This window comes from Paroedura picta, chromosome 6, assembly GCF_049243985.1.
Source record: "Paroedura picta isolate Pp20150507F chromosome 6, Ppicta_v3.0, whole genome shotgun sequence".
Taxonomy (NCBI): Eukaryota; Metazoa; Chordata; class Lepidosauria; order Squamata; family Gekkonidae; genus Paroedura; species Paroedura picta.
Window position 1 is genome coordinate 12247195 of NC_135374.1, and position 27439 is coordinate 12274633.

At 45.9% G+C, this 27439-nt stretch overlaps 1 protein-coding gene across 7 annotated transcripts in view; it reads left to right on the forward strand.

Annotated features, from left to right (window-relative positions):
• FAT3 (FAT atypical cadherin 3) overlaps positions 1–27439 on the forward strand; it is a 570888-nt gene that overhangs the window by 410352 nt on the left and 133097 nt on the right. For 5 of the 7 annotated variants that reach the window (XM_077341425.1, XM_077341429.1, XM_077341431.1 and 2 more), the window contains exons 5-8: positions 11411–11725; positions 15372–15582; positions 16042–16110; positions 23514–23653. In XM_077341425.1, coding sequence (XP_077197540.1) covers positions 11411–11725; positions 15372–15582; positions 16042–16110; positions 23514–23653 — 735 coding nt within the window. The remainder of the gene's footprint in view (positions 1–11410; positions 11726–15371; positions 15583–16041; positions 16111–23513; positions 23654–27439) is intronic. The other 2 variants (XM_077341428.1, XM_077341430.1) reach the window with 1 other exon arrangement.

The window sequence follows — 27439 nt, forward strand, 5'->3', positions numbered from 1 at the left end:
AAGCGACTGTAAGCCGCTATGAGCCTCCTTCAGGTAGGGAAAAGCAGCATATAAGAACCAACTCTTCTTCTTCTTCAGTAATATGAGGGCTCTCTCAGCCTCTCCTCCCTCACAGGGTGTCTGTTGCGGGGAGAGGAATGGGAAAGCGACTGTAAGCCGCTATGAGCCTCCTTCAGGTAGGGAAAAGCAGCATATAAGAACCAACTCTTCTTCTTCTTCAGTAATATCAGGGCTCTCTCAGCCTCTCCTCCCTCACAGGGTGTCTGTTGCGGGGAGAGGAATGGGAAAGCGACTGTAAGCCACTTTGAGCCTCCTTCGGGTAGGGAAAAGCAGCATATAAGAACCAACTCCACTTCTTCTTGAGTAATATCAGGGCTCTCTCAGCCTCACCCGCCTCACAGGGTGTCTGTTGCGGGGAGAGGAATGGGAAAGCGACTGTAAGCCGCTTTGAGCCTCCTTCAGGTAGGGAAAAGCAGCATATAAGAACCAACTTTTCTTCTTCTTCAGTAATATGAGGGCTCTCTCAGCCTCTCCTCCCTCACAGGGTGTCTGTTGCAGGGAGAGGAATGGGAAAGCGACTGTAAGCCGCTTTGAGCCTCCTTCAGGTAGGGAAAAGCAGCATATAAGAACCAACTCTTCTTCTTCTTCTTCTTCTTCTTCTTCTTCTTCTTCTTCTTCTTCTTCTTCTTCATCTTCATCTTCATCTTCTTCTTCTTTTATATGACAACTACTTGGCCCCTCTGCAATGGGAAATCTCTTCCCCAAACCCTGCAGTCAGACCTATTGAGACATGATGACTCCCTTTTCTTAGACCCATTAACGCCTTTGTCTAAGCACATCAACAAACATCTCCGGATCTGGCCAGGGCATTGCCCAACATCCTGACCCATGGAAAATTCCATCATGTGCTCACCTGGGCCACATCACATAGCCTCCTGCCCAAAAACCTATAAAAACCATGGCTGTACACAGCTACTCAGAGTGCTTTCCAACTCAGGATCCCTTAGACCCTCCCATCACACTGGCTCATGTGGCTGATCTCTGACTCTCTACTCTACAGGAACGGTAATCATACGGAACCTTCTTTTCCCTCCCTGATTCTTCTCTATACAGCTGCTTGATAGGTGTGTTAGATATATTTATGCTTAAATTATTTTCTTTCTAATACTGTTTTCTGCCTTGAACTCTTAAGGGTTTAATTACCTCGCAAACACAGGCATTTGATCCTTAGATGCTGTTACACACACACCTCTTGCTGCTCAGCTAATTCCCCATGGCTTAATACACATATTGCAGGACACATGTAAGTGCATCATTCTGAACCATGCTTTGTAGAGGGTAGGATGGGGGCATTGAGCATGAATTTGTGGAACCTGGGCCTGAAAAAGATTGGGAACCCCTGATTTATAACTAACATCCATTGTGCATTCGGGAAGTTGCTTTGTAAAAATAACACAAGAAGCTTTCGGTCCACTTGGGCCTCACTTGAGGCTTTGAAGGTTGATACAAAACTGCAGTTTTTGTGGTGCAACTTTGCAGTGACTGAGAGAACCTTGATAGTTATAGAATACACATCACACCTGCCACAGGAGCTGGCTGAAATAGATCGATGCGGTTCTCACACAGAAAGTTAAAGACCTCATTGCAACTAGAAGTGTTAGGTCTTGGTGCTTTTTTTAAAACACTGCTCACGAATCCCAGTAGAGGGAAACATGCTGACTTGCCATCAGGACAAGGATGACTTAAGTTTCTTACCTGAGCCGGTATTGAGGTGGCGGTGGGCAGGCTGCAGAAGGCGCATGCATGTGTAAAGCATGCTGTGTGAGTGTGGGGAGGGGGGGGCAGGCACGCGGCTATAAAAGGAACCACATGCTCGCAGCCCGCCCTTCTCCCAGTGGCCGAGCAAAGCGTTTCCCACCCCTATCCCATGTTATTGATGTTTTGCATGGGTTTATTGCTGGAATGTTGGTATTAATTCTGTGAAATTTCAGATTCTGTGACTCTTCAAAGGGGTGCCAGGTTACAGTGGATGAGCAATAGGGTTGTGAGTGTCCTGCATAGTGCAGGGGGTTGGACTAGATGACCCAGGAGATCCCTTCCAACTCTCTGGTTCCATGATTCTTATTGTCACAGCTGGCGGATTGGGACATGGGGATGAGCCTGCTTTGGAAGGAGAAGTCAGGTCAGGGGCACTTGACTATATCTCATAGGGACCTCCTTAAGAGGTGGCAGGCTGTGAACTGGGCCAACCCCAACTAGGGAAGGCAAAGAGGTTCAAGAGGCCAGGTGGTTTCGGATGGGCCAATGGAGGTATGCACGTCCAACAGCACCCCAGGTGATATACCTCCCTGGGGATGAATCCAACGGCAAGGGACCTGGGGTCGGCAGGAGAATGTCTCGGGCTTCCCAGTGAGCTGTTATGGTTTAGAAAAGGAGTGGTTGGCTGACCATGTTACGCAGGCTCTCATCCTCCATGCTTGGCCAACACTCTTGGAGTTAAGATGTTTAAATGTTAATAAATCTGTGGTCTCTTCGTAAAGCCAAAAAACTGAGTCTATGCCTTCTTGAGCCCACAAAGCCCAGCTTACAAGTCAATTTGCAGAGAGCTGTCGCCTTTCTCTCTTATGTTGTTTGCTTGTTTAGAAACAGGGATTTTCCTTCTAGCATAACCAACTGATTCTGACAGTAAAGTATTACTTATTTTGTTACCAGTAGACCTAATATTTCAGGTATTCACCAGGGCATCACTTCAGAAGGAAAAGTAACCGAAGGACTAACATGTCAAGTACAGTAAAGTGTACCCACAAAAAAAGCAATTTCTCTCTCCTAGCCTGAGGAATTCAGGATGCCCAGAAACAGAGGAATATTATGAACCATATTATTTTCTGACCTGTCGCATTACCAAGACAGCTTATAAGAAGGTATATTACTCTTCCCTTCCCCCCTTCCCTTCCGTCCCCAGAATTGTGTTTATTCTTAGCACTCCTCTGAGAAACAGTGGACAAAGACATCCAAAAGAATAAAAATATCAATGTTCAATTAATATGTCCCTTCCTTTAGGGATGCCCAGGAGAAAAAGTAATACTAGAATATTTCTAATACAGGGCTCATCCCATCCATGCTTCCCATGCCTTTTCAGAGGAAGAAGAAGAAGAGTTGGTTTTTATACCCTGCTTTTCACTGTCCAAAGGAGTCTCAAAGCAGCTTACAATCTTCTTCCCTTCCTCTACCCACAACAGACACCCTGTGAGGGAGGTGAGGCTGAGAGAGCCCTGATAGGACTGCTCAGTTAGAACAGCACTTTCAGGACTGTGACTTGCCCGAGGTCACCCAGCTGGCTGCATGGGAAGGAGTGGGGAATCAAACCCTGCTCGCCAGATTAGAAACTGCCGCTCTTAACCAGTACACCACTGGGAGGGTCCTTCTGGAGCATTCTAAATACTAAGAACCCAGAGCAGAGAATGTAACTCGGCTTACCTCTTAGCTTGTTACTGCTTCCCACCACAGAAATGTCCCACCCAGCCTGTACCTTGCCTCGGTCTTTCTTTAAGGATTCCCCCTTCCACCTTACTCTCATGTTGTTGTTGTTAGGTGCTAAGTCGTGTCCGGCCCATCGCGACCCCATGGACAATGATCCTCCAGGCCTTCCTGTCCTCTACCATTCACCGGAGTCCATTTAAGTTTGCACCTACTGCTTCAGTGACTCCGTCCAGCCACCTCATTCTCTGTCGTCCCCTTCTTCTTTTGCCCTCGATCGCTCCCAGCATTAGGCTCTTCCCCAGGGAGTCCTTCCTTCTCATGAGGTGGCCAAAGTATTTGAGTTTCATCTTCAGGATCTGGCCTTCTAAGGTGCAGTCAGGGCTGATCTCCTCTAGGACTGACCGGTTTGTTCGCCTTGCAGTCCAAGGGACTCGCAAGAGTCTTCTCCAGCACCAGAATTCAAAAGCCTCAATTCTTTGACGCTCGGCCTTCCTTATGGCCCAACTTTCACAGCCATACATTGCTCATGGCCATTTGCACATTTGATCCTGCCTGTCATTCAAAAAGTTGCGTGGGGCTCCCATCGTTCTCTGCTTCTTGGTTGCATCCCTAAAGCCGCTTGAGGGGAACAGTGAGCCTTCAACAAGAAGCTTCAGAGTTGGCACACCAACATTTCATCGGTCTTCCATTGCCACGTTAACAAAAATCTAACGATTCTTATCAGAAGGAGATTACTCGGAAAATAAATTGTGTGTCATCAAAGGTGATTCTTCCATTTAAGTTATTCAGCAAAGGTTTCCGTGCGGCCTCAGTATCCCAGGCACTGCGACGATCTGTAACTTCATCTTGAACTGAGCTTCCTTCCTTCTGTTATTCTTTTCTTTGTTTCTGTTCTCTGTCACCTTCCTTCCTTCCTTCCTTCCTTCCTTCCTTCCTTCCTTCCTTCCTTCCTTCCTTCCTTCCTTCCTTCCTTCCTCTTTCTTTCTTTCTTTCTTTCTCTCTCTTCCTTCCTTCCTTCCTTTCTTCCTTCCTTCCTTCTGCCCAGTCTCAAGTGACTCAGGGCCGATCACATCATATTTAAGCATTTGTACAATATAAAATGCATATAATATAAAACCTACTTTACCTTAAAATCCAGAATATAACCTATCCTGATGTTGCTCATAAGATCCTAGTCCAGGACTGGGGACAGTACCGTGTAGAATTGCCGACTAGTTGACTGGCTGATGCAGGTTTAGCTCCATCCCTGTGCGTGCTTACCCGAGAGTAAGTCGCATTGAAATCAGTGGTTCTGAGCAAGCACACTTAGACTTGCTAGAGCAAGTAGACGCCGCTGTTTCTGTGTAAAACTGCATACTTTCCTAGTTTGCAAAATAACAAGGCTTTTCATAGATATGCAAAAAAAAAAAAAAAAAGGATAGGCGGCAGAAGAAAGGCTGTTTGCGGGGAGGGTCATTGCTCTGGGTTCCAGAAGTCAAAGGAGACGGCTAAATCGAAATTGCCTTTGCTCTCGGAAGAAATGCTGCTCAAGGTCCCATGGACTATTCCATAAATTTGGGCCTGCCTGTCTGAAAGGGAGGAGATGAGAATTCTATAGCAATCACCATAAATTGAAGGAAACTTTGAAGGAAGGTGTTTAGTTCCCGCTGGCTGTGCAGATTGGAATCAAGCAAGGTACGTGAATAGCAAATGAGGAGCAGATGAGCCTGGGAGAAGATGGTAATGTGATGAGCTTTGTAGTGTGCGCGTACTGCTCAGCAGGAGCAAGGACTGGGAGAGGAGTCAGGCTGGGAGGTACTTTATCCCCTGAAGTGCACAGACAAGAGGTTTTGAACAACTATTATCTGCCAAAGTAGAGTCAGTCAGAGTTAGAGAAGAACGTCTCCTCTTATCGATACTCGATGTAAAAGCTTCACAGGCTGCCGAAGCTGGAACGACACAGGCAGCTAAATGCAGGTGGAGTCTTTTATGAAAAGATGCATTCTGGAAATGGCTTATAGGTAGCTCCTAGCTGAGTTGCTTGAGAGCCAGTTGCTAGTTGATGTTCACCTGGAGAGCATGAAGCGAAGTGGACTTTTTTTCTCTCAGGAGGACCGTGAGATTATGTTTTTTCCCCTCATGGGCAAAGGGGAATACATAGCTCATGAAATGTATTGAGAAGGCAGATGGGATAGTAAAAACAAGGTGAGCAGTGAGCAGATATAACCCAGGAGAATGGTCACTGGATGTTTCCTGAGGAGAAATGGTGTGGCTCCTTTTGACTCTTTGATTTGCCTCATCCTGGACTCAAGAGCAGTCACTTGGTTTCTGTTTTGATTAAATCTTGAATTGTTTCCCATTGATGTGAAATGGCAAATTAAAAAAGAATCTCCTCAGAGTCTCATGAAATGTGAGGGCATGGAAGCCGTCCATGACGGAACGGTTGGTGGAATCCAACAGAAAATGTGTACTAATGGAAGAAGGAATGATGTTACCCAATCTTTCTTCCCTCTTCCCCAGTGGTATTGATCACCAACTGCTCCTCATGCTGTTCCTGGGCTTTCTTTTCCCCCAGGAGCAGCATATCCGGGGGCATCATGGGCCACAGTGGAAGGGGGAGGTGAGAAAGTCTGGCTTCATTTAGGTATTTGCAAAAAAAAAAAAACACAGTATTTTTCTAGTTCATACACTGAATTTGAAAAATATAAGTATTTTCTGATATATTGAATCCCAGTACCAGTATGGTATTTGGATTTGGTAAATATTCAGAAATACTGATTTTTTTGATATTATTATAGCCTATGAGGAATTGATCTGGGGGTATTTAGGATTCAGGGGAGCTGTTTTGTGAGGCCTCTTCTTTAAAAAAAGCACAAGTTTGAAAAAAAACGGTGTCCAATTTTATCGGTCCCCATAGTAGGTGCCCCCACTCTCCATTCTTTTTAATGGAGAGGGGAAAGGCATCTATACTTTAAAGGGAACATGGTCCCTTTGAAATTTAAATGTCTTTTGCAAGTATTTAAATACCTTCTCCAATCTGTTTTCATCTTGAAGGTTGTTAAAGGGACTGTAAGCCCTTTAAACTGCACTTCTGCTGCAATTATCCAGTGATCTCAAAAAATTGCAAATGTGAAATTTTTGGCTTAGGCCATTTCAATAAGTCAAGAAATAATGAAAACTATATCTGGCTGAATTAATATCCTAAAAATACTTAGAGATTTTTCGTGGATATTTTTCTGGCTCAGATTAGCAGAATGGGTTCACTGACAAAAATTCCTTCCATCAGTGGAATCCAAGGGAATGCCTTCTAAATTTCGTCCAAATTGAATATTCTGAGACAATTAGACTTGAGCATTAAAAAATGGTTCTGCTGATCTTACTATGTGATTTTGTGGCAAATTGCATAAAACCCACTTAGAATCATAGGATCATAGAATCATAGAGTTGGAAGGGGCCACACAGGCCATCTAGTCCAACCCCCTGCTCAATGCAGGATTAGCCCTAAGCATCCTAAAGCATCCAATCTAGGCATTCTTTGCTTAAGATCTATGGAAATTTTAATATTTTCAAAACATCATTAGGCCTAGTTTTTAATTATTTTGTTTTCTAACCGCTTGGCATCAGTCCCTAAAAATACAAGCGCTCACATAGCAAAATTTCAGAATGATGTAAGCCAAAATTTCCATGGCAGTCACTATTAAATTTGAATGTTTCATACTTCTGTGTGTTGGGAATTTAAATGCTGAGTCAAAATGAAGCTTACTCAGGCATTGAAATCCTATTATTAATAGAAATATTTGTTATCCATAGAAATATTAATTAGGAACCATAGGGAAAATATTGATGTAATGAACACTGCAAAATCTCCTGCGATCATCCACTCCAAGGACCTCGGTTCAGTCACTTATCGCGTCAGGATGTAATAAGGATAACGTGGAAGAAACGGGAGTTATTTATGTCCTCCTGAGCTACTCGAAGGAATAGAGTTTGGTATTTGATTAGCAAAATGTATCTGCAGAATTCTGCAATTTCAGAATCATGGATATAATCATGCCAAGGATATCATCTCATAGCTGGAATGTATGCCTTGTATAGAACAAAATGTTATAGATAGATGGATGGATATACAGAGGAATGAAGGGAAACACAGGACCATTCCGCACAAAGAAAAAGCAGCAAGACTCTCACCTTATGCAGACGCTTTTTTTGTGTGTGGTTTTAAACAACGCCGTCAGCCTCCCGCCTCCTCCCAGCGTTGATCTTGCTACATCTTCCAATTTTTTTGTCAACCCACACATTTTTGTTTGCATTTGCTGTTTCTTTTACTCTTTCTTCTTGCTTTGGTGCCAACTTTATATCATCTGTTCTTCAGAGAAAGATCTTGTGCAGTATTAGCTCTAACTAATTCTGACTTGCAGGTGTGGAATCATTCTTCCCCCCCTCCCCTCCTTTTGGGGTGTCACATCCATCAAAATCTTGGAAGTTCATTCATTTTCAAAGGATGCTGCTACCTCCACCCCCTGTTGATTAATAAGGACAATTTGAGAAGACACGAAAATTGCAAGAAATTTCCTTCTTCCCCTGACATAAAACTGCTGTTTCCTGGGTTTTTTTAGCAGGTTGAACCTCAGGCAGCTTACCAGCTCCGCCTTGCATATCATATTACGTTTTGCGGAGGATGTGAAGCTAATAGACGCCTCCGCATGAAAGTTTGAGGAAATAACCTCTTGTAAAATTCCCAGATCAGCTACTGCTGATAAAAGTCTTCCACTCCTATGATCAAGCAGGCATCCTCAAAGATCTGTGTCAAGCTTTGTTTCCCTTTTAAAGCCCTATTGGTGGGACCCTACTCCCTATCTGTAGGAACCCCTCTCTCTGTACTCCACCATGACAATATGACTCAAGTCAGGAGGGCAGTGATTCCCAGCCAGGGTTTCACAGATCCCTGGGGGTCCACAGAAGCTCTGGAGAGGGTCTGTGACTTTTCCCATCCTGCTTTAATGTACATGGCCACAAGCTACGGAACTGGCCACTTCTATCATTCCCCTTCCCAAACTTGAGTCCTTGCAAGTACACTCCAGCTAAGTACACTCCCCCACCCTGTCCCCGAAAATGACATCACTCTGCCCCCGGAAATGACATCACTCCCCACACGCTTACCCTTCCTTTTGCTCTCTCCCTGTCTTTACCAGCCTCACATAGACCGTTTATGCACTGGAGGTTTCATGCTGGAATGCAGGCTGGAGTTTTAGTCGTGGCAGGTTGCCCCACCTCTTCCTGCACCCGCACGGGGGACCATTTGGCCTGGTGCACCTCATCTGCCCCCGATTTTTGCTCCTGTATGAGAGCTGGGGCAGTGAAGTTCCCAGTGCATAAACGGTCATAGAAAGAACAGTAGGAGCCTCCTTCATACCATGCCTCTCCAGAGCTCCCACGGACCCCCTTCAGAACTCCCATGGACCCCTGGTCGGGCATCCCTGCTTTGGTGCAAGCCGTTCACAATTATTTCATCTTTCCCATGAGTGCATTTTTAAAAAGAGATCGCTATATCCCTAAGGATTTTCATGGCAAGAGAAAATCAGAGTTGATTTGCTATTGGCTGCTTCTGTACAGCGACCCTAATACTCCCTGATGGTCTTCCATCCAAATGGTAACCAAGGCTATCCCTGCTTAGCTTCCAAGTTGTGACAAGGTTTGGTTAGCCTGGCCCAATCAGGTCAGGCTCATGATTAAGTAAGCTGCAGTGTTTTTAAGGTTAAAAAGAAGCTTTGCTTTGGATCCGCTGGTGGGCATTCCTTGGCATTTTACTTGCCACATATTCCTGTGATGCTCTTAGCTCAAGTAGAGAAAACAAGGCAGATACATAGAATCATAGAATCAGAGTTGGAAGGGAACTCTGGGGTCATCTAGTCCAACCCTCTGCACTCTGCAGGACCTGTATGATATACCTGTTGCTGTTGCCTCTCAGTGCTACTCAAGAGCTCATAATGGGTAATTTCTACCAGGAGAGCATTGCAGAAGGAAGATTTCAGACACGTATGAAAACATACCACACCAGGGACCTCACCTACCGCAGACAGCAATCTGCATATGTATAATAATCAAAGAAGAAGAAGAAGAAGAAGAAGAAGAGTTGGTTCTTATATGCCGCTTTTCCCTACCCAAAGGAGGCTCAAAGCGGCTTACAGTCGCCTTCCCATTCCTCTCCCCACAACAGACACCCTGTGGGGTGGGTGAGGCTGAGAGAGCCCTGATATCACTGCTCGGTCAGAACAGTTTTATCAGTGCTGTGGGGAGCCCAAGGTCACTCAGCTGGTTGCATGTGGGGGAGCGCAGAATTGAACCCGGCATGCCAGATTAGAAGTCCGCACTCCTAACCACTACACCAAACTGGCTCAGAAGACCAAAGACTGTGTAGGTGTTCAGTTTTTTTCTTATGCTCCAAAAGGATCTCTGGCTCTTTGTGTCGGACCTGACAGCTTAATAATTGCATAACTCTGTTGGGTGACTGCAAGTAATGTGGAAGGGCCTGTAGTAAAGCTAGAGAGAAGAGATCTTAGATCATGCTGTAGTTCAAAGGAGAGACCATTAGGAAGGTGGCTGGCCAAGGAGGGGTTAAGCTACCTTACTGGCCTGCAGCCTTAAGCAGAACGGCTCATAATTTAATGGTGAAGTATCATAGAAATAAATAATGCAAGCTCAGACACCTACCAGGAGATAAAAGTAATGTCTATCCTTTAAAAAAAAGTAAAATCCATATATATTTCAACGTTATCCTTCCCGTTTCAACAATAACTTTTATAACAGTAAAGCACTGAGGTTGAAATGGAATTTTGTCTGGCTTTAAAGCAGCTTAGATTATGTTTCTGCAAATAGCTGCTAACATACCAGTTTCCCATCAGGGCAGAAATTTATGTTTTAGAGAAAAAACATTTTTTCTCAGTCTGGCCGTGCTGACCTCCATCGTCACATTGATTACCTTCCTGGTTAACTGCTGCATAGCTATTTAGCTCTGCTTTTTATTTCTCCACCCGCTAGCATCTCTGAACCGTCACACTAAGAAATATCTCTGCAAAGTTTGGAGAATATATTCATTTCTTCAAAATAAATCACTTCTTGCCACCATACGGAGTCATTCAGCCTGCCTGAACTCCCACAATTCCACAGGGCCTGCAAAAGGGAGCTCCTCCACCAGGCATTCGCTTGAGGCTGACCAACATCTCCTGGTCCCCCCTCTCAGGACTGACCAATTTGATCTCCCCGGGGATATGTCAGTGTTGTTGTTCATGTTATGTTATGTTATGATTGTTACCAGACAGATTGTTATAATGTTCTATGTCATTTGGTACAACGTTCTATGTAAACCGCCCAGAGCCATAGGGAAAGGCAGTATAAAAATATGAATGAATGAATGAGTTGAGTTGAGTTGAGTTGAGTTGAGTTGAGTTGAGTTGAGTTGAGTTGAGTTGAGTTGAGGATCAGACAACTTGTCATGTCAGAGGGACACGTTCAGATCCTCCAACATGTATTTTAATATTACAGAGGCGTTGGAAAAGGTGATTGAGATTAAAGTTGCAGAGCCAAAAATACAGAGTTTATAACAACTCGCAGGGAGGGGACTGTGAGGAACGGAGCATGGGGGAATGGCCAGACCCACCCACCCAGTTGTCCAGCATGATGAGTGTCAACCAAATCACCCACACCCTGTTGGTGCTCTTAATATTAAACACGTATCAGGAAGTCCATGCACACTCTTGTTATCTGGATTTACTTCACAGAGAGAAGGTTTCCAGGGAAAGTAGTGAAAAGGGTGCTATAAAAACTAACTCTTCTTCTTTTAGTCACCATGACTTGTAACCAGTGATAGACCTGTTGTCCACTTAGAGCCGTTCCTAACGCAATATATTTTGCATGATTCTTCTCTCTTGTCGTCCTCATCTCCCCTCTCCAGGTTACAGTCACAGATGGAGGTGTCTCCCCCCGTCAGTCTACAGTCTGGCTGGTTGTTCAGGTCCTGGATGAAAATGACAACAAGCCCCAGTTCCCCGAGAAAGTCTATCAGATCAAGTTGCCCGAACGAGACCGGAAAAAGAGAGGGGAGCCCATCTACCGAGCCTTTGCCTTTGACAAGGACGATGGTCCCAATGCAGAAATCTCCTACAGCATCGTGGATGGAAACGACGATGGGAAGTTCTTCATTGACCCAAAGACTGGAATGGTCTCTTCCAGGAAGCAGTTCACAGCTGGGAGCTACGACATATTAACTGTAAGCATTTAGTCCTGGGAGGAAACAAATGTTGTGGCTTATTTTCAGCTTTCAGTCATTGTTTTTCTTTTTTTTTTTAAATCTCACTCTGTCACCCTTTTAAGCTGGCATAGAATCAGCATGGATGGCTGATCAGTTTAGGGATGCGTCTCCAGGTGGGACCTGGGGATCCCCTGGAATTATAGCTCATCTCAAGACTGAAGAGATCAGTTCTCCTGGAGAAAATGGCTGCTTTGGAGGTGGACTCCATAGCATTATAGTCCACCGTGGTCCCTCCCTGGCCCTCCAGGTATTTCCCAACCCAGAACTGACAACTTTAGATCCACTCAAAATCTTGGGACTTTGTCTAACTTTCCTATGATTAGAGACTAAGCGTTATTGTACTCCCAGAGCGGGAACCTATTTGATTCCAGGGATTTGGTGGAGAGGGGAAATTTTGTCAGAACTGTGTCACTCTACCATCTGGGGATCTTAAGACCACAGTAGTGGCCACGATCTCTGGACCCCAATGTATCTGGGTCCCATCAGCTCCCTTCCTCTGTTTCCTGGCCTCCTAATGGGACACATTGGACTTTGTGAGTGATTCAAATTAAAAGTCCTCTGGCTCCTTTAAAGATGAACAGGTTCACCATGGCACATCCTTTCAGTGGCAAGGCCCAGCTCTGTCATCAGGCCTCGTATTCAGAGCTGGGTTTTATCACTCCTATTCAGTGAGTTGAACTGAGGAATCCCCATTCTGCCCAAACAGCCTTCCTTGCCCCGTTTGTCAAATCCGGGGAAGAATTTTCCGAGCCTGCGTCTTAAACGAACACAAAGAGGACTTGGCAGACTTCGCACCACGCTGAACATTAATTGGAATTTGTTGTTGCTGGAACAATTTTCCGGGGGCTTGGCAATGGTTAGATGGAGGAGGGACTTAAATGAATGGTAAACCACAGAAGTATTGAGTGGGCACAGGTGTTTGGTGTTGTGCCGTGCCGATCAATAGCTCTTCCTCTCCCCTCCTCTTCCCATCTTGTTTGAAAGACTCATCAGCGATTTCCAAGTTGAGAACAAACAACAGTGCAAGTGGGGACTTTATCACAGCTCACACTGGGGAGCTCTCTCTCATGCGCTCTCCAGTCACCTGGTTTAACAACAACGCCCTCTGGACACAAGATTGTAGCACAGCTCTGCCTCCCAGGCGTAGTTCCTGCTGTTGAGGCGTCCCCACCGGGTTGCCAGAGCTCCAAAGTTGCCTACCTTAAAAAGCAACCTCTTTATCTTCTAAAAAAAGCAACCTCTTTATCTTCAAGAAGGACGTAGATAAAATTGAAAGGGTACAGAGGAGAGCGACGAAGATGATCTGGGGCCAAGGGACCAGGCCCTATGAGGATAGGTTGAGGGACTTGGGAATGTTCAGCCTGGAGAAAAGGAGGTTGAGAGGGGACATGATGGTCCTCTTTAAGTATTTGAAAGGTTGTCACTTGAAGGAGGGCAGGATGCTGTTTCCGTTGGCTGCAGAGGAAAGGACACGCAGTAATGTGTTTAAACTTCAAGTACAACGATATAGGCTAGATATCAGGAAAAAGTTTTTCACAGTCAGAGTAGTTCAGCAGTGTAATAGGCTGCCTAAGGAGGTGGTGAGCTCCCCCTCACTGGCAGTCTTCAAGCAAAGTTTGGATACACACTTTTCTTGGATGCTTTAGGATGCTTAGGGCTGATCCTGCGTTGAGCAGGGGGTTGGACTAGATGGCCTCTATGACCCCTTCCAACTCTATGATTCTATGATTCTATGATTCTAAAGCAGTGGTTCTCAACCTTCCTAATGCTGCAACCCTTTAATACAGTTCCTTGTGTCATGGTGACCCCCAACCATAAAATTATGCAAGGGTTCTTTCACAGGAATTAAACCGAAACTGACCAATAGCGCGAAGATCCATTGTTCAGGATTGTATATACATTGTATATAAATTGGCGGCCGCCTTCAGGAGGAGTGGCAATAGTGTCGGTGTCCCCCGCCAATCTTTGATTCTTGAGGGTAACTATGGGTTTTTAGCCACCCCAGGAAAACATTCCTAAAGGCAAAGCTTAATGGCAAAGTCAGGATGCGTACAGCCATAATCCCTCACCCCCCTTCATTTGGTATTTACGTGACAACCACCCCCACACAGTAAAAACACATTTATCTCAACCATTACAATTCAATTCCCACAGCAGCAAAAATATACTCTACCCCCCACCCCATTTCCCGCACTTCAAACCCCCCCCCAAATCTGTTCCTTGGGGGGGAGTTGTTATTGGGGAGTTAGCCGGCTATTTCAAGGAGGGGCTCCCTGGTCTTATCAGGTCCAACCTAAACCGAATACCTGGAGGAAGAGCTCCATCTTGCAGGCCCTGTGGAACCTCCCTCACAGGGTGCCTGTTGTGGGGAGAGGAAAGGAAGGTGATTGTAAGCCACTTTGAGACTCCTTCGGGTAGGGAAAAGCGGCATATAAGAACCGACTCTTCTTCTTCTTCAGTGATATCAGGGCTCTCTCAGCCTCACCTCCCTCACAGGATGTCTGTTGTGGGGAGAGGAAAGGAAGCCGATTGTAAGCCACTTTGAAACTCCTTCAGGCAGTGAAAAGTGGAGTATAAAAACCAATTATTTTTCTTCTCCTCTTCTCCTTACAGTCATATACTGTGGTAAATCTCCCCAAAATAGGCAAGCTCGGAGCTTTGGCAAAAAAACTCAGTAGTTTATTTCAGGATAGAACTAACAGCATCACAGGACTCCTGTGATGCTTAAGACAAAAACATTAGGGATCAAAAGGCAACTATAGAGGCAGATCCTGCCCTCCCCCCATACACCATTCAGGTTCACACAGGATGGTGCTTATCTTCAAAGGATAGTACTATTTACAGCTAACACCTCCAGGTTGGAAATGCCAAAGCATCTGAAGGCATGATAGAAGAAAATCTGGCCCAGAGGATGGAAATAGAAAGGCAGGGGGGAATAAGTGGAGCAATTCTCCGTGGATACCTCCGGGATTCTTGTCAAGCAATTCAGGGCAGGAGCCGGTGGTTACCTGACACTTACCTCCCTTTCCCAATGTGACTTTTGCCTAGTGGGGCTTGTGGTTGGCAGCTGGTTCTGTGAGTCAGAGGCCTCTTGCCAAGAGTAGAGGTAAATCTGTCTATTTTGGCTGATGGTAATTACAAATGTGGTCCTTCCTGTGGGCAGACACACACAGAAGCTTACGTCCAAAATTAAACTTCGTTGTTCTCAAAGGACTCTGTTCCGTTGCTTTACCCAAAAATGCCCATTTTTGATACAGGGAAATGAATGTTCGGTGATGACTCTTAGAGAAACAACCTTGTTCAGATGTCATGCAGAGAAATGTCAGTGTTGTACTGACAGTACTCTCTTGAAGAAGGAGAACTGGCTTTCGTACCCCACTTTTCACTCCCCAAAGGAGTCTCAAAGCGGCTTTCAATCGCCTTCCCTCCCTCTCCCCACAACAGACCCCCCCGTGAGTTAGGTGAGGATGAGAGAGCTCGCTCAGAACAGCACTATCAGGGCTGTGACTAGCCCAAGGTCACCCAACTGGCAAAACGAAGCACTAAACCCCTTCTACCTCCCACGTATGCTAATATTTCCTTCTGTATCCCCCCCCCCCCCCAGATAAAAGCAGTGGACAATGGCCGGCCGCAGAAGTCTTCGACCGCCCGGCTACACATTGAGTGGGTGAAGAAACCGCCGCCGTCGCCGATCCCGCTGACCTTCGACGAGCCCTTCTACAACTTCACCGTGATGGAAAACGACAGGGTGACCGAGATCGTGGGCGTGGTCTCGGTGCAGCCCGCCAACATCCCTCTATGGTTTGACATCGTCGGTAAGCCCAGCCATAGAGAACCCAGCAGCGGAAGGAGCTTGTGGTTTGCGAGAAAGAGAAAACTAACGAGGGAATCGGCTTCTCGGGAACGGAAAATGCGTTTGCGATGCTGAAAAGGAAATGGCTTCTTTTTTCTAATATACTACTGTACTACCTCTCACGCTTTGGTGATGATGCCTTAGCTAGCTAAGCTCTATGGCTGGATTTGTTTCTTTCTCTTCCATAATATGTGATTGATCCTGCGGTCCTAATGTTGTCTGTCATGGAAAATCTCTGGCCATAGTTTGCTAATCTCATTTCTAAATGTGTTTTGACGGTTAACTTAGATCGGCTGTCCCTCATTTCTCTCTCTCTCTCTCTCTCTTTCTCTCTTTTCTCTTCACGCTTGTTTGTTTGTTTCTTTTGCATTCTGTTTTCTCGTTTTTGTTTATCTTCCGCTTCCGACTGCTCTGCTTCAAGGTGGCAAGCATGCACGAGAGATGTTCTATATCCTACAGACAGCTTGTGGGCAGAACTGTTCAACAGAAGGTACCTTCAGTGCAAGCACATTTGCTACAGTACACTTTCTAAACTGCTTTTCTTTCGGGGGGGGGCGTTATTTGGGGATTATTAATATTTTTATGTGTTTTCCGAAGCCAGCTGTAATGGCATCTTTTCCAGGTGCTTGGGACACAATACATGAATGTTATGCATCCATTTCTCAGGGCTTTTGCATATTTTCACCTAATTACTACCTTCCTGTATCATCGTCAGAAGTGTCACCCTTCCAAACACCGTTTGGAACAACCTTGCAAATGTGTCAATGGAAGCAACTAGCGGGGTGCTTGGGACACAGGTGCTTGGGACACAATACTTAAACGTTATACATCAATTTCTCAACGCTTTTGCATATTTGCACCTAATTACTACCTTCCTGTAGGATCGTCAGAAGTGTCAGCCTTCCAAATACCATTTGGAACAACCTTGCAAATGTGTCAATGAAAGTGACTAGCAGGGTGCTTGGGACACAGGTGCTTGGGACACAATACTTAAACGTTATGCATCCATTTCTCAGCGCTTTTTGCACATTTGCACCTAATTACTACCTTCCTGTAGGATCATCAGAAGTGTCACCCTTCCAAATACCATTTGGAACAACCTTGCAAATGTATCAATGGAAACAACTAGCGGGGTGGGGGTGGGGTTGACATCAGAAGCTCTTTCCATAGCCAACAAACAAGATTACAGACCAGGTTCTCGCTTATTTTCCTTCATTAGTGGCACCTGCAATACATTGCCTTGTGGTTACCTTTAAGAGGGCTTGCCTGCTGCTTTGGTCTCTTTGCCAGGCTACTTCCTTCATGGATGCCTCCTAAGTCCCACCCCTTGAGAACTGACCTTCCTGCTTCGTCCCCTGGCATGGGCAGCTGTCCTCCTGTCATGTTCCCCCTGCTTCTTTTTCGCCTTCCTTCCCCATCTACTGAGGGTCCCTCACTTTTTTCTCTCTTTCTGCCTTTTATCCCCGGTCCCCTTCCCAAGGACCAGCCCAACTCTTCCCAAACAACATTTCTCACTTATACAGACGAATAGCCCAACTTCTCCCCTCCCACCTACGGTGTCTCAGTAGGGGCACGAAATGCCCTGTTCAACTCCGCAGCACTTCCGGCGCAGTCGCTGCCGTGCATAATCGGTCATAGAGTGCCTATCCACAGCATCCCACCCACAAATTCAGGGTTTCAAGTAAGTCAGGCGGTCACCCACCTTTTAAAACAGAGAGAGTCATGACTGTTTCACATCACAGATCCTCTCTCTCTCTCCCTCCCTCTACTTGACACTACTTGCCCCTCACTCAGACACTGCACTGAGCTATTGTGGTTGGGGAGTTAACTGTACTTCATTCTCACACTGCCACCATGTATTCATATATTCAGAGGAGTGGCAAAGTCCAGTAAGGCTGGGCGACTAGCTCCTGTCTCTTCTTCAGATCATGGAATCATAGAGTTGGAATGGGCCAAACAGGTCATCTGGTCCCTGCTTACTACATCTTGGGAGACTTGACCTTGTAGACTTGTCTTTATAGTCATATTGATCTTTGGAGAGGAAGGGTCAGGTTCGATAGCAACCACTGATCTTGGCTAGCTACCCAAACTAGCTGAGGCTTGTTCCCGCCGACATCCTTCTTCCTCTTGTTCCTCTCGGGCAGTAATTCTTCTTTCATTGTACGTCCGAAACTTCTCCTGTACCCTGGAGGGAAGCTGTTGTGCTTTTTTAATGGTCCGAGCCTTTATTGTTTGTAGCTCTCTTTTGAAAGCATCCGTCTAAAGAGGGATTATTGGAGGTGTATCGAGATTTACCTCCTGTTACAATCCAGAGGAGGAAGGGGGAAGGATTCCAAAGCCAAAAGAAGAAAGGAAATCAATGGTTCTTTTTTCACATATTAATTTATCCTGACGTACACACATTGAGATTCCTCCTGCCTGCCTCGCATTAAGCCCGACTACAAAGAAATCGATTGAACAAAAAGGTAGAAGGAGTCCATTGTTGGGCCCGTTTGATCCTCCGTCTGCCTTCCTGACTGCAGGGAAAGAGATGGCACGGGAACCTTTTCTACAAAATAAGATGGCTAGCTTTTCTTTCATTAATCGTGTTTTTAAGCATCTGAGGGAGAAATCTGTACCGTGTGGCCAGTGTAAAGGGACCCTACCTTGCAAATGGGGAGAAGGAGCTGTCAATAGCCCCAAATCCACGGCCCCTCCCATTTTTGCATTCAAAAGTTCAGAATTGGCCCCCTCAGATTTGTATCAGTTCTGCCGGGCCTGTAAGAGGAAGCTGTTCTGGCAGGCCTATGGGTGAGACCTAGAAATACCGTCAAAGTTTCTGGCCTCCTTCCCTAAAATCCTTGAAATATTAGCTGAATTAATGCACCTACTGATCACCAAGATCCCATTTTATTTTCAGTAAAGAAAAGGAGGCAGTCCTTCTGGAATTCGCAGGACTCTTCAATTAATTGTATTTTAGGATCTTATATGTTCACTTTATTGTCTTGTTGATTTTTCGCTATACTGTTTATATGATTGTTGCAAGCCGCTCTGAGCACTCCGGAAAGGGCGGTATACAAATACGTACGTTCTCTTTTATTTTTTTCAAAATCTGAATCATGAAATGAATAGTTCCTCAAAACCCAGTTTTTGAATGGGATAAACATGCCCAGAACCACACAGTCCAGCATTCATTATTGATGCCCAAGGAGAAAGACCTTGAGATGGCAACCTTATCTCATCTTTCAGACCATGGTTACTGCATCTTCTAAAAGGATGGAGCAAAAACTAAGGAACCAAATAAATCTCTTAATCAGAGATTCCCAACCAGGGGTCCGTGGACCTCAAGGCGTCCGTGGGAGCTCTGGAGAGGATCCGCCCCCTTCCCCCTCCTACCTTAATGGAATAGGCCACAAGCCACAGAACTGGCCACCTCTGCCCAGAGGGCTTGGTGGGGAGGCCATGGGTGTAATAATCAGGGAGGGGAGTAAGTTGTGGCATGGTGTGTAGATGTCTTCTCAGCTCCTGCCTTTCCGACCTGTGTGAGGCAGAGCTACCATAGTAGTAGGAAAGGCAAGGGGAAGGAATTAAAGGAGGGTGAAGGCTATGGGTGCATATGTCACTTCTGGGGGTGTGGCAGGGATGCGTGGCTAGCTGATGTCACTTCCTGGGGTCCTCGAAGTCTGGGTTCCTCCATAGTCCAAAGGCTGCAAAAGGCTGCTCTAAATGGTTGCTGTATTGAGACAAGGACAAGTTGGAAGAACAGGAATGTCTTCGTCACCTCACAGCCCTTCTTGTCTTGTTGAGAAGGCCTTTCCCACCTCTGTGTAGAATCAGAGCCTTTTCATGCAGAGTGGCAAACAGAAATGCCCTTGGGAGCCATTCTATACGTGTGCTCCTGGCCATTTGATGAAACAGAGGTGTGGAGTGGATGCCAAGAAGAGGTCTGCCCCGAAAGCTCTTGGATGGAGCAGCGGAGGCAGAGGACTGGGGACCTGCAAGAAGTTCAGCAAAAGAGGATCAAGGACGTCAAACCAGGTTTTCACTGAGCACAATGATGGAAAACAACCCCATTAACTGTAGATAGGGAAAGGCGTTCCTGAATCCTGGGGATTGAAGTTTACTTGGGCATGGAACATGAGGCTGAAGGACAGTTTCCTTAGGAGGAACCTCTGAGGGACAAGCCATGCAAAAGATCCTCAATTTAAGGACAGAGAGAGAGAGAGAGAGAGAGAGAAGGGGCATAGATTCCAGAAGGCAGAATTTGGAGGAGAGAATTTGAGAGGCCAAATTTAGCATTTACTTCCGATTACAGCTTTTTCTCTTCAAATTCCTACCAAGCCACTCTCCTTCCCCTCCCAGGCAACTTGGTGTTTGCTTTTCCCAGCCTGTCAGAATGGCCAGCTCTCGACTGCCAGTGGCAAACAAGGGGGAAAGCAACATTTATAGAATTTGTTCTGAAAGATGGTCGGACAGATGGCAATAAGGTGTTCATGAATGAATGAATGAATGAATGGATGAATGAATGAATGGAGGAGGAGGAGGAGGAGGAGGAGGAGGAGGAGGAGGAGGAGGAGAAGAAGGAGAAGAAGGAGGAGAAGAAGAAGAAGACGAAGAAGAAGAAGAAGAGATTGTTTTTATATCCTGTTTTTCTCCAGCAGGAGGAGTCTCAAAGGAGTCTTACAATCATCTTCCCTTCCTCTCCCTACAACAGATACTGTAATATTGGGGCTTTCTCGGCCTCACCTTCCTCGCAGGGTGTCTGTTGTGGGGAGAGGAAGAGATAGGTGTCTGTAAGCTACTTTGAGACTCCTTCAGGCAGTGAAAAGCACATCCTGCAGCAGCCTGTATCAGAATTCCAAAGGAGACTCCAGTCTCCAAAGTGTCCTGGACATACACGATTATTCTTCTGGCCTTCTCCCCCTCTTGTTCTGTTCCTCATTTTATGGACATGAAAAAGAGCATCTGGAAATCCTGCATCATAATATCTCTCCCTTCCAGTTCCTTTTGACGTACAAGCAGAATGTTTTCTTAGAAGTGTGATCAGATAAAGCTCTGATTTTCTGATTGCTCGTTAAGATACCTACAAAGTAAATAATATAATAGTCTCTTGCACCCCCAACTCATGGGTTATCAGTAAAAAAATATTCCTTTAAAAAGAAATTCTGGCTGTCCCAAAGCGAGCCTCATTTCATCGCAAATTTCTGCATTAAAAGTTCTGCAAATCTTGTCTTCAAAAAGATGTTTTACCCTCAAGTGGCTTGAGGGATGGTCTATTTTTTCCCCCTCCTGTAGGAAGAGAAGGGAGAATTTGCCTTCAAATAATGAAAGAGCATATCATCCAATAGAAATGTTTTAATATCTGGGTATCTTCAGAACTTTAATTAAATGTCAAGAACAATTATATGTTCGTACAATTGAATGCTGTTAAGTGTATAGTACAGCTGAGACGAACCAAGTCACTTAAGGCATGCATGGCAGGATGTGGGGAACAGATGTGCTGTTTGCATCGGGTTCTCAGTGCAGCCTTCAGTTGGGGGAGAGAAAGATACAAGGGAAGGATTATATTAGGTACTAAGCAGCATCTAACTTGGATACGAGCAAGGCCATGGTTTAGTGTTAGAACATCTGCTTCTCATTCCTTGATCTCCACGTTCAGACCTTAGCATCTAAGCCAGCATTTCTTGACTTTTTTATGCTTGAGAAACCCCTGAAACATTCTTCAGGCTTCAAGAAACCCAAGAGGGGATGTGATCGTGCAGAAGATGGTTGGGAAGCAGAGCTGTGGACATGCCCATCTGGGGCCCCTCTACCTCCAAGCCCATCTCCCCTGGGGGAGAGGGTGGGTCGACATGACCATATATGGTCATATCACACAATAAATGTTTTTTTTTAATTAAACACTATATTAAAAATTAATTAACTCCCGTCCATTCAGGAAACCTTTCTAGGGCCATCAAGAAACCCCAGGGTTTCATGAAACCCTGGTTGGGAGAGCCTGATCTAAGCTGAAAAAAGATAACAGGGGCTATGAAAGATTCCCACCCAGGAGCATTTCTGCCAGAGGGAGTTCTAGGCTATGGGAAGCAGGGGTCTTACTCAGGATAAGGAGACTCTTTACAGAACACAGTTTTCTTTCATTAACAACATCTTATCCAGCTTCTTAGCAGATTTCTGCCCCCTTGGAAAAGGACAAGCTCAATTTCAGAATTTCAGGTGGCCTTCACAGGCGCAAATGAACCTCCTCTCCATTGTTACTTCTGGAAACATCCAAACATGGTGGCCAATGGCCTCAGCCATGCTTAGAATGAATGATTATAAAAACATTTCTCAGTATTTAAAGCTCTTGTGTTTCTTACGGAATCCTCACTGTTATCAGAGCATGCTGGATCTAACTAGTACTTGTATAACAAGATGGGTACATTCCAGTTTCAGAGTTTCCTGCTGTATAACTTTAAAAGAAAAGTGGACCAATGAAATCTTTGTTCCTTTTAAACAGCTATATTTCTTGATCTATTCACTGGTTCTGTGTTGTAACCAGAGTCTTTTCAGTGTTGGCTCCAGCCTGGTGGAACATTCTCTCTCCCAAATGAAATCTTGAATGGTTCAGCAGGGCTTGTAAAATGGAGCTGTTCCACCAGGCTTATAGTTGAGGCCTAATACAGTGGTCCCCAACCCCCGGTCCGGCAACCGGCCCCAGTCCGTGGGTCAGTTGGTACCAGGACGCGGCTCCTCCTTGTCCTCCTCCCCGGCTGCTGCCTTGGGGGCTGCCCTGCCACTCTGCCGCCAGCTCACCTTTGGTGCTCTCCAGCGGCCGCCATGGCTGGGACTCCCCTTTGGCGTTACACTGTGCAGCTGCTGCTTGCAGCGCCCCCCAGCAGGTGGCGCCGGCGGGAAAGCAAGTGGAGCAGGGGCTCAGGCGGCGGCAACATCCCTCGGCAAAAGACTATCCCCCCCTCTGGGCCACAGTAAAATTGTCAAGCATTGACCATTCCCTGGTGATAAAAAGGTTGGGGACCACTGGCCTAATTGACACCACCGAAGAGAACTGGCTCCTGAGAGAGATCAGGGCCCTGCCTGAACCTTTTGAGTTCCACAGGGCCTGTAAGAAAGAGCTCTTCCGCTGGGCCTATGGTTGAGTCCAACCATATCTTAATTTTGGGCCTTCTTCCCACCTCTTCTGCCCTCCCTTCCTCTTCCGATTCCTCCTAGTAGCCAGCACCTTGGCTGGTTATTGATCCAGTGATCTTGTCGGATTCAAACGTTTTTAATTTGTGGCTCAGAATTTTTAATCTGTTTTTATTTTGTGGAATATCCTGGTTTTATTGAGTCTTTAGATTCGGTACGTCCGAGGAGGGTGGTATATAAATACCTAAATAAATAAACAAACAATAATAAAGTGAAACCCCCCCCCCCTTTTGTCCCCTTCCTCACCTGAAGTACGTAAATTGGCTTGAAAGCTGTGCCAGCAGCCCTTGGTGGGGTTTGTGGAGTTCCGAGGAAGCATCACACAAACAACGCACAAATCTTGCTCCCAAATGAATTTCTCATAAAGGAGAGAAATCCTTGTTTGCGCTCCAAAGAGGATAAGTCGGTACAGGTTAATAGCTTCCTAAAGCCCTTTTAAAGAATCAATTATGCCTCTCCTGGATGCATTACAGAATCTTTTGTCTGCCGTTCGAGTTGTTTCTCTCCCCCGCCCCCTTTATGACATCTGTTTCACAATATACAAGCAGTGCTTGAAAAGGAACATGAACTCAGGACAAATATCCCTAACTGTGCCAGGTTGTCCCATGCAGCGCTTCTCTGTAAATGACCGTCCCTTGGCCTGTACACGTCGATGTTGTGGTGCTTGTTTGTTCTTCAAGGGGAACATTTCAGAAATTTAACTGTACCTTTTGTTGTAACAACCAGGCGGGAACTTTGATAGCTCTTTCGACGCGGATAAAGGCGTGGGGACCATTGTCATCGCCAAACCCTTGGATGCGGAGCAAAGATCGGTATACAACATGACCGTGGAGGTCACCGACGGGACAAACGTGGCAAGCACTCAGGTATGATAACATGACTTCCCCGTTCCAAAGGTATTGGAATTCAGTGGAATAGTGGAATAGTTCAGCCTGGAGAAAAGGAGGTTGAGAGGGGACATGGTAGCCCTCTTTAAGTATTTGCAAGGTTGTCACTTGGAGGAGGGCAGGAGGCTGTTTCCGTTGGCTGCAGAGAAAAGGACGAGCAGTAATGGATCTCAACTACAAGTACAATGATATAGGCTAGATATCAGGAAAAGAAATTTCACAGTCAGAGTAGTTCAGCAGTGGAATAGGCTGCCTAAGGAGGTGATGAGCTCCCCCTCACTGGCAGTCTTCAAGCAAAGGTTGGAGACACACTTTTCTTGGATGCTTTAGGATGCTTAGGGCTGATCCTGTGTTGAGCAGGGGGTTGGACTAGATGGCCTGCATGGCCCCTTCCAACTCTATGATTCTGTGATTCTATGAATTACATTCTGAATTCCGTTGTCTGTGTGGAATAGGGTTGCACGCTCCGGCACAGTTCGGCCAGCCAGCGATCACCGAAGCCCAAGGTGCCCAGTAACACGGCATGGAGAAGGAGGGGTGGCAGCATGCTAGCTGTCGCCCGCATGCAAGTGCAGAGCTCTGCGCCTGTATGCAGGTGACCTCTGGCGTGCTGCCACTGGCGCTGCCCCTCCTCTCCACGCCATAGTGCTGAGTACCTCAGGCTTCGGTGATTGCCGAAGTGGCCAAACCACACCGGAGAGCACAAGCCTAGTGTAGAATCAAGATTGTTCTTCAGGAATCTCTGGCCTTTCATATTTTGAGGTGTAAACCGAACTGCGATACTTCTCAGAAGAGAAGCTGAGGTTTATGTATACCCTGCTTTTCACTGTCCAAAGCAGCTTACAAATTTATATATTTGTTAATTTGACTTCCATGCCGCCCTATCCAGCGAGCCGGCTCAGGGCGGTGGAAAACATAGATGTAATACAATGTTTAAAGATGTAAGAACTGAGCTTAAAATTAATTTTAAAAATGGTTGACACTAACAAGTTAAAATCTTCAGTGGCTTTTCGTCCTGCATGGTGCAGGAGGTTGGACTAGATGACACTGGATGTGCCTTCCAACTCTATGATTCATCCCTCAGAGCAGGCAAGAGTCTAGCAATAATTTGGGGCTTCCTCCACTCACTGTTGGTAACTATTGTGGATGGGTGGGGCCATGGATTAGGCAGATGTCATTGAGTTTTGGCCCCAACTAAAAGCCTGTTGAAAGCTTTCCCTTCCTCTCCCCACAACAGAGAACAGAGGTAGGTGGGTCTGAGAGAGCTGTGACTAGCCCAAGTTCACCCAGCTGGCTACATGTGGAGGAATCAAACCCGGTTTTCCAGATTAGAGTCCGCTTCTCTTTCACCACTACACCACGCTGGTTTATTAATATGCTATGAAAGAACTACTACCATGCCTTAGGAAATGACTTGGTTCAATGCTCAGGGGGTCTTGAGAGCCAAGAGTACCCACCCACCGAGTCCGCAAAGTCAGGGAGGGAAGACAAGACCACCCAAAAGATCCGCAGGTCAGAATACTGCTCAGTCTAGCTCTACCCTGTCTGCCCCAGCCAGCAGTGACTCTCGAAGGGGCAGAGAAAGCTATTCTCAATTTCCGCTGCCTAAGATCACGCGGACTGATATGCTCCTGGAAGTTACAGATAGGCCTGGTATAAATTTCAGCATATTCACCAGGAAAAAGCTTCCCCAATCTCCCTTGATGGGATCACTGTGAGGATCATTGTTGCAGTTTACCTACAGGGGCTTTCTGCCCGCACGCTAGCCCCTTCTCCAGCTGCTTTTGCCTGGTTTGCAGGTTAAATCTTGATGGACAGAAAAGAGACACATATCAGGATCAGAATTTAGTCTCTTGCGGTCCAAGACCCAGTCATACAAGAGCATAACATATCACAGAGAAAATAAAATACTGCATAAAATAATGTAGCATAAATCGATAGATCAGAAAGTAAAATATATTACCTACGTATGGGGAGCATAGCAGTATTTTGGCCATTGTTGCCGAAGCTTCATTGCCAGGCAACGAATCTTAGCCAGTTTAAATGGAGTCTCTGCATCCTTATCCTCTAACATTCTAGCTAAATAAAACATTCTGTCTTTCTCGGGTGTTTCTAGGTGGCTAGGGTCTATGAAAGATTCATGCATTTGTTTATACAGAGGACGTTCAAAAATGATGCGTTCCACTGCCTCAACAATTCCATCTCCGCATATACGTAAGCGTTCCTCCCAGGGTATTCTCTTATATTTGCCCTCTAGTACCGCAGAAGGTAAGGCATCATGATTTATGAGGATGAAAATTCTTTGATAATCTGGATTGTCTAAACAGGGCATTAGAACAACTCCATTTAGGCTGATCTTACCAGTTAGATGCCTTCTAGCTCCATTGAGGTCATGTTGCCTTTCTAGAAGAAGAAGAAGAAGAAGAAGAAGAAGAAGAAGAAGAAGAAGAAGAAGAAGAAGAAGAAGAAGAAGAAGAAGAAGAAGAAGAAGAGTTGGTTCTTATATGCCGCTTTTCTCTACTCGAAGGAGTCTGAAAGGGGCTTACAGTCACCTTCCCTTTCCTCTCCCCACAACAGACACCCTGTGAAGTGGGTGAGGCTGAGAGAGCCCTGATATCACTGCTCGGTCAGAACAGTTTTCTCAGTGCTGTGGCCAGCCCAAGGTCACCTAGCTGGCTGCATGTGGGGGAGTGCAGAATCGAACCCGGCATGCCAGATTAGAAATCTGCACTCCTAACCACTACACCAAACTGGCTTTCTATAGCTAGGATTCTTTGTTTGGCAAAGATCTTAGTTCGCTGATAATCCGTAGCTAACAGAAGTTGCTCAGACAAGCCAAAGTAGCCCAGTTTACTTCTCACCAGCCTCACCCAAGGGGACACATATTTATCTTTCTAACGAATCCCTTGGACGAGGTTGTGAGCTTCTGCCAGTAACTGCAGTCCAAAGCCTCACCTTCATGGTGATGGTACCTGTCTCGAGTCGGGACAACCATGTTAGAACCACTCAACAGCGCCTGCAGACTAGCCCTTTAAATCCAGACTGAGTCTTCTCTGTGAGCGTCTTACTAGTCTCATTCGCTGTAATGTTTAATGGCACACCATACAGAAGGATGTTTAGTGGGGATGTTTTTGGTTTTAAAACTTCTTTCTGAGGTCATATAGTTTGTCATTGTCATTGACTAAGTGCCATTGGCCATTTTGTTGTTTGCAGGGAGTATTTAAAAGCAACATCCCCCCCCCCTACACAGACACAACACACCGTACTCGCTGCAGTTAGCTCTAGTGGGGAAATACATGCATTCAGGCATTGAACATCTGGATTTTGCCAGAAGAGCCAGTTGCAGATTTGGAGAGACGTTTTAAATAATGGAAGAGGCTGGGGAGGAAGGGCCGAAAGGCTCTCTTTCCTGACCTTCAAAGCAGCTGCCTGGGACTGCAAATTGGCGTGTAAAAAATTCAGAAGACACTCTGCGTCAGAGTTTTCACTTCTCGTTTGGATTTGCCCTGAGTTGGGAATGAAGCTCTCTCAGTCACAGTCTAACCCCAGACTCTACAGCAGCCTTTTCCCACCTCTTGGTCACAGAAGGGCCCCTGAAGCAATTGTTCAGGCTTCAAGGAGCCCCGGAAGTGATGTCAGCTGGCCACGCCCCCCGGGCACACCCCCAGAAGGTACATGTCCCCGGAAGTGACATCACCACCCACGTTAACAGGCAGGCTTGAGGAGGACTGTGGAGGGGAGAGACAGGATGCGGTTTAAGGTGGG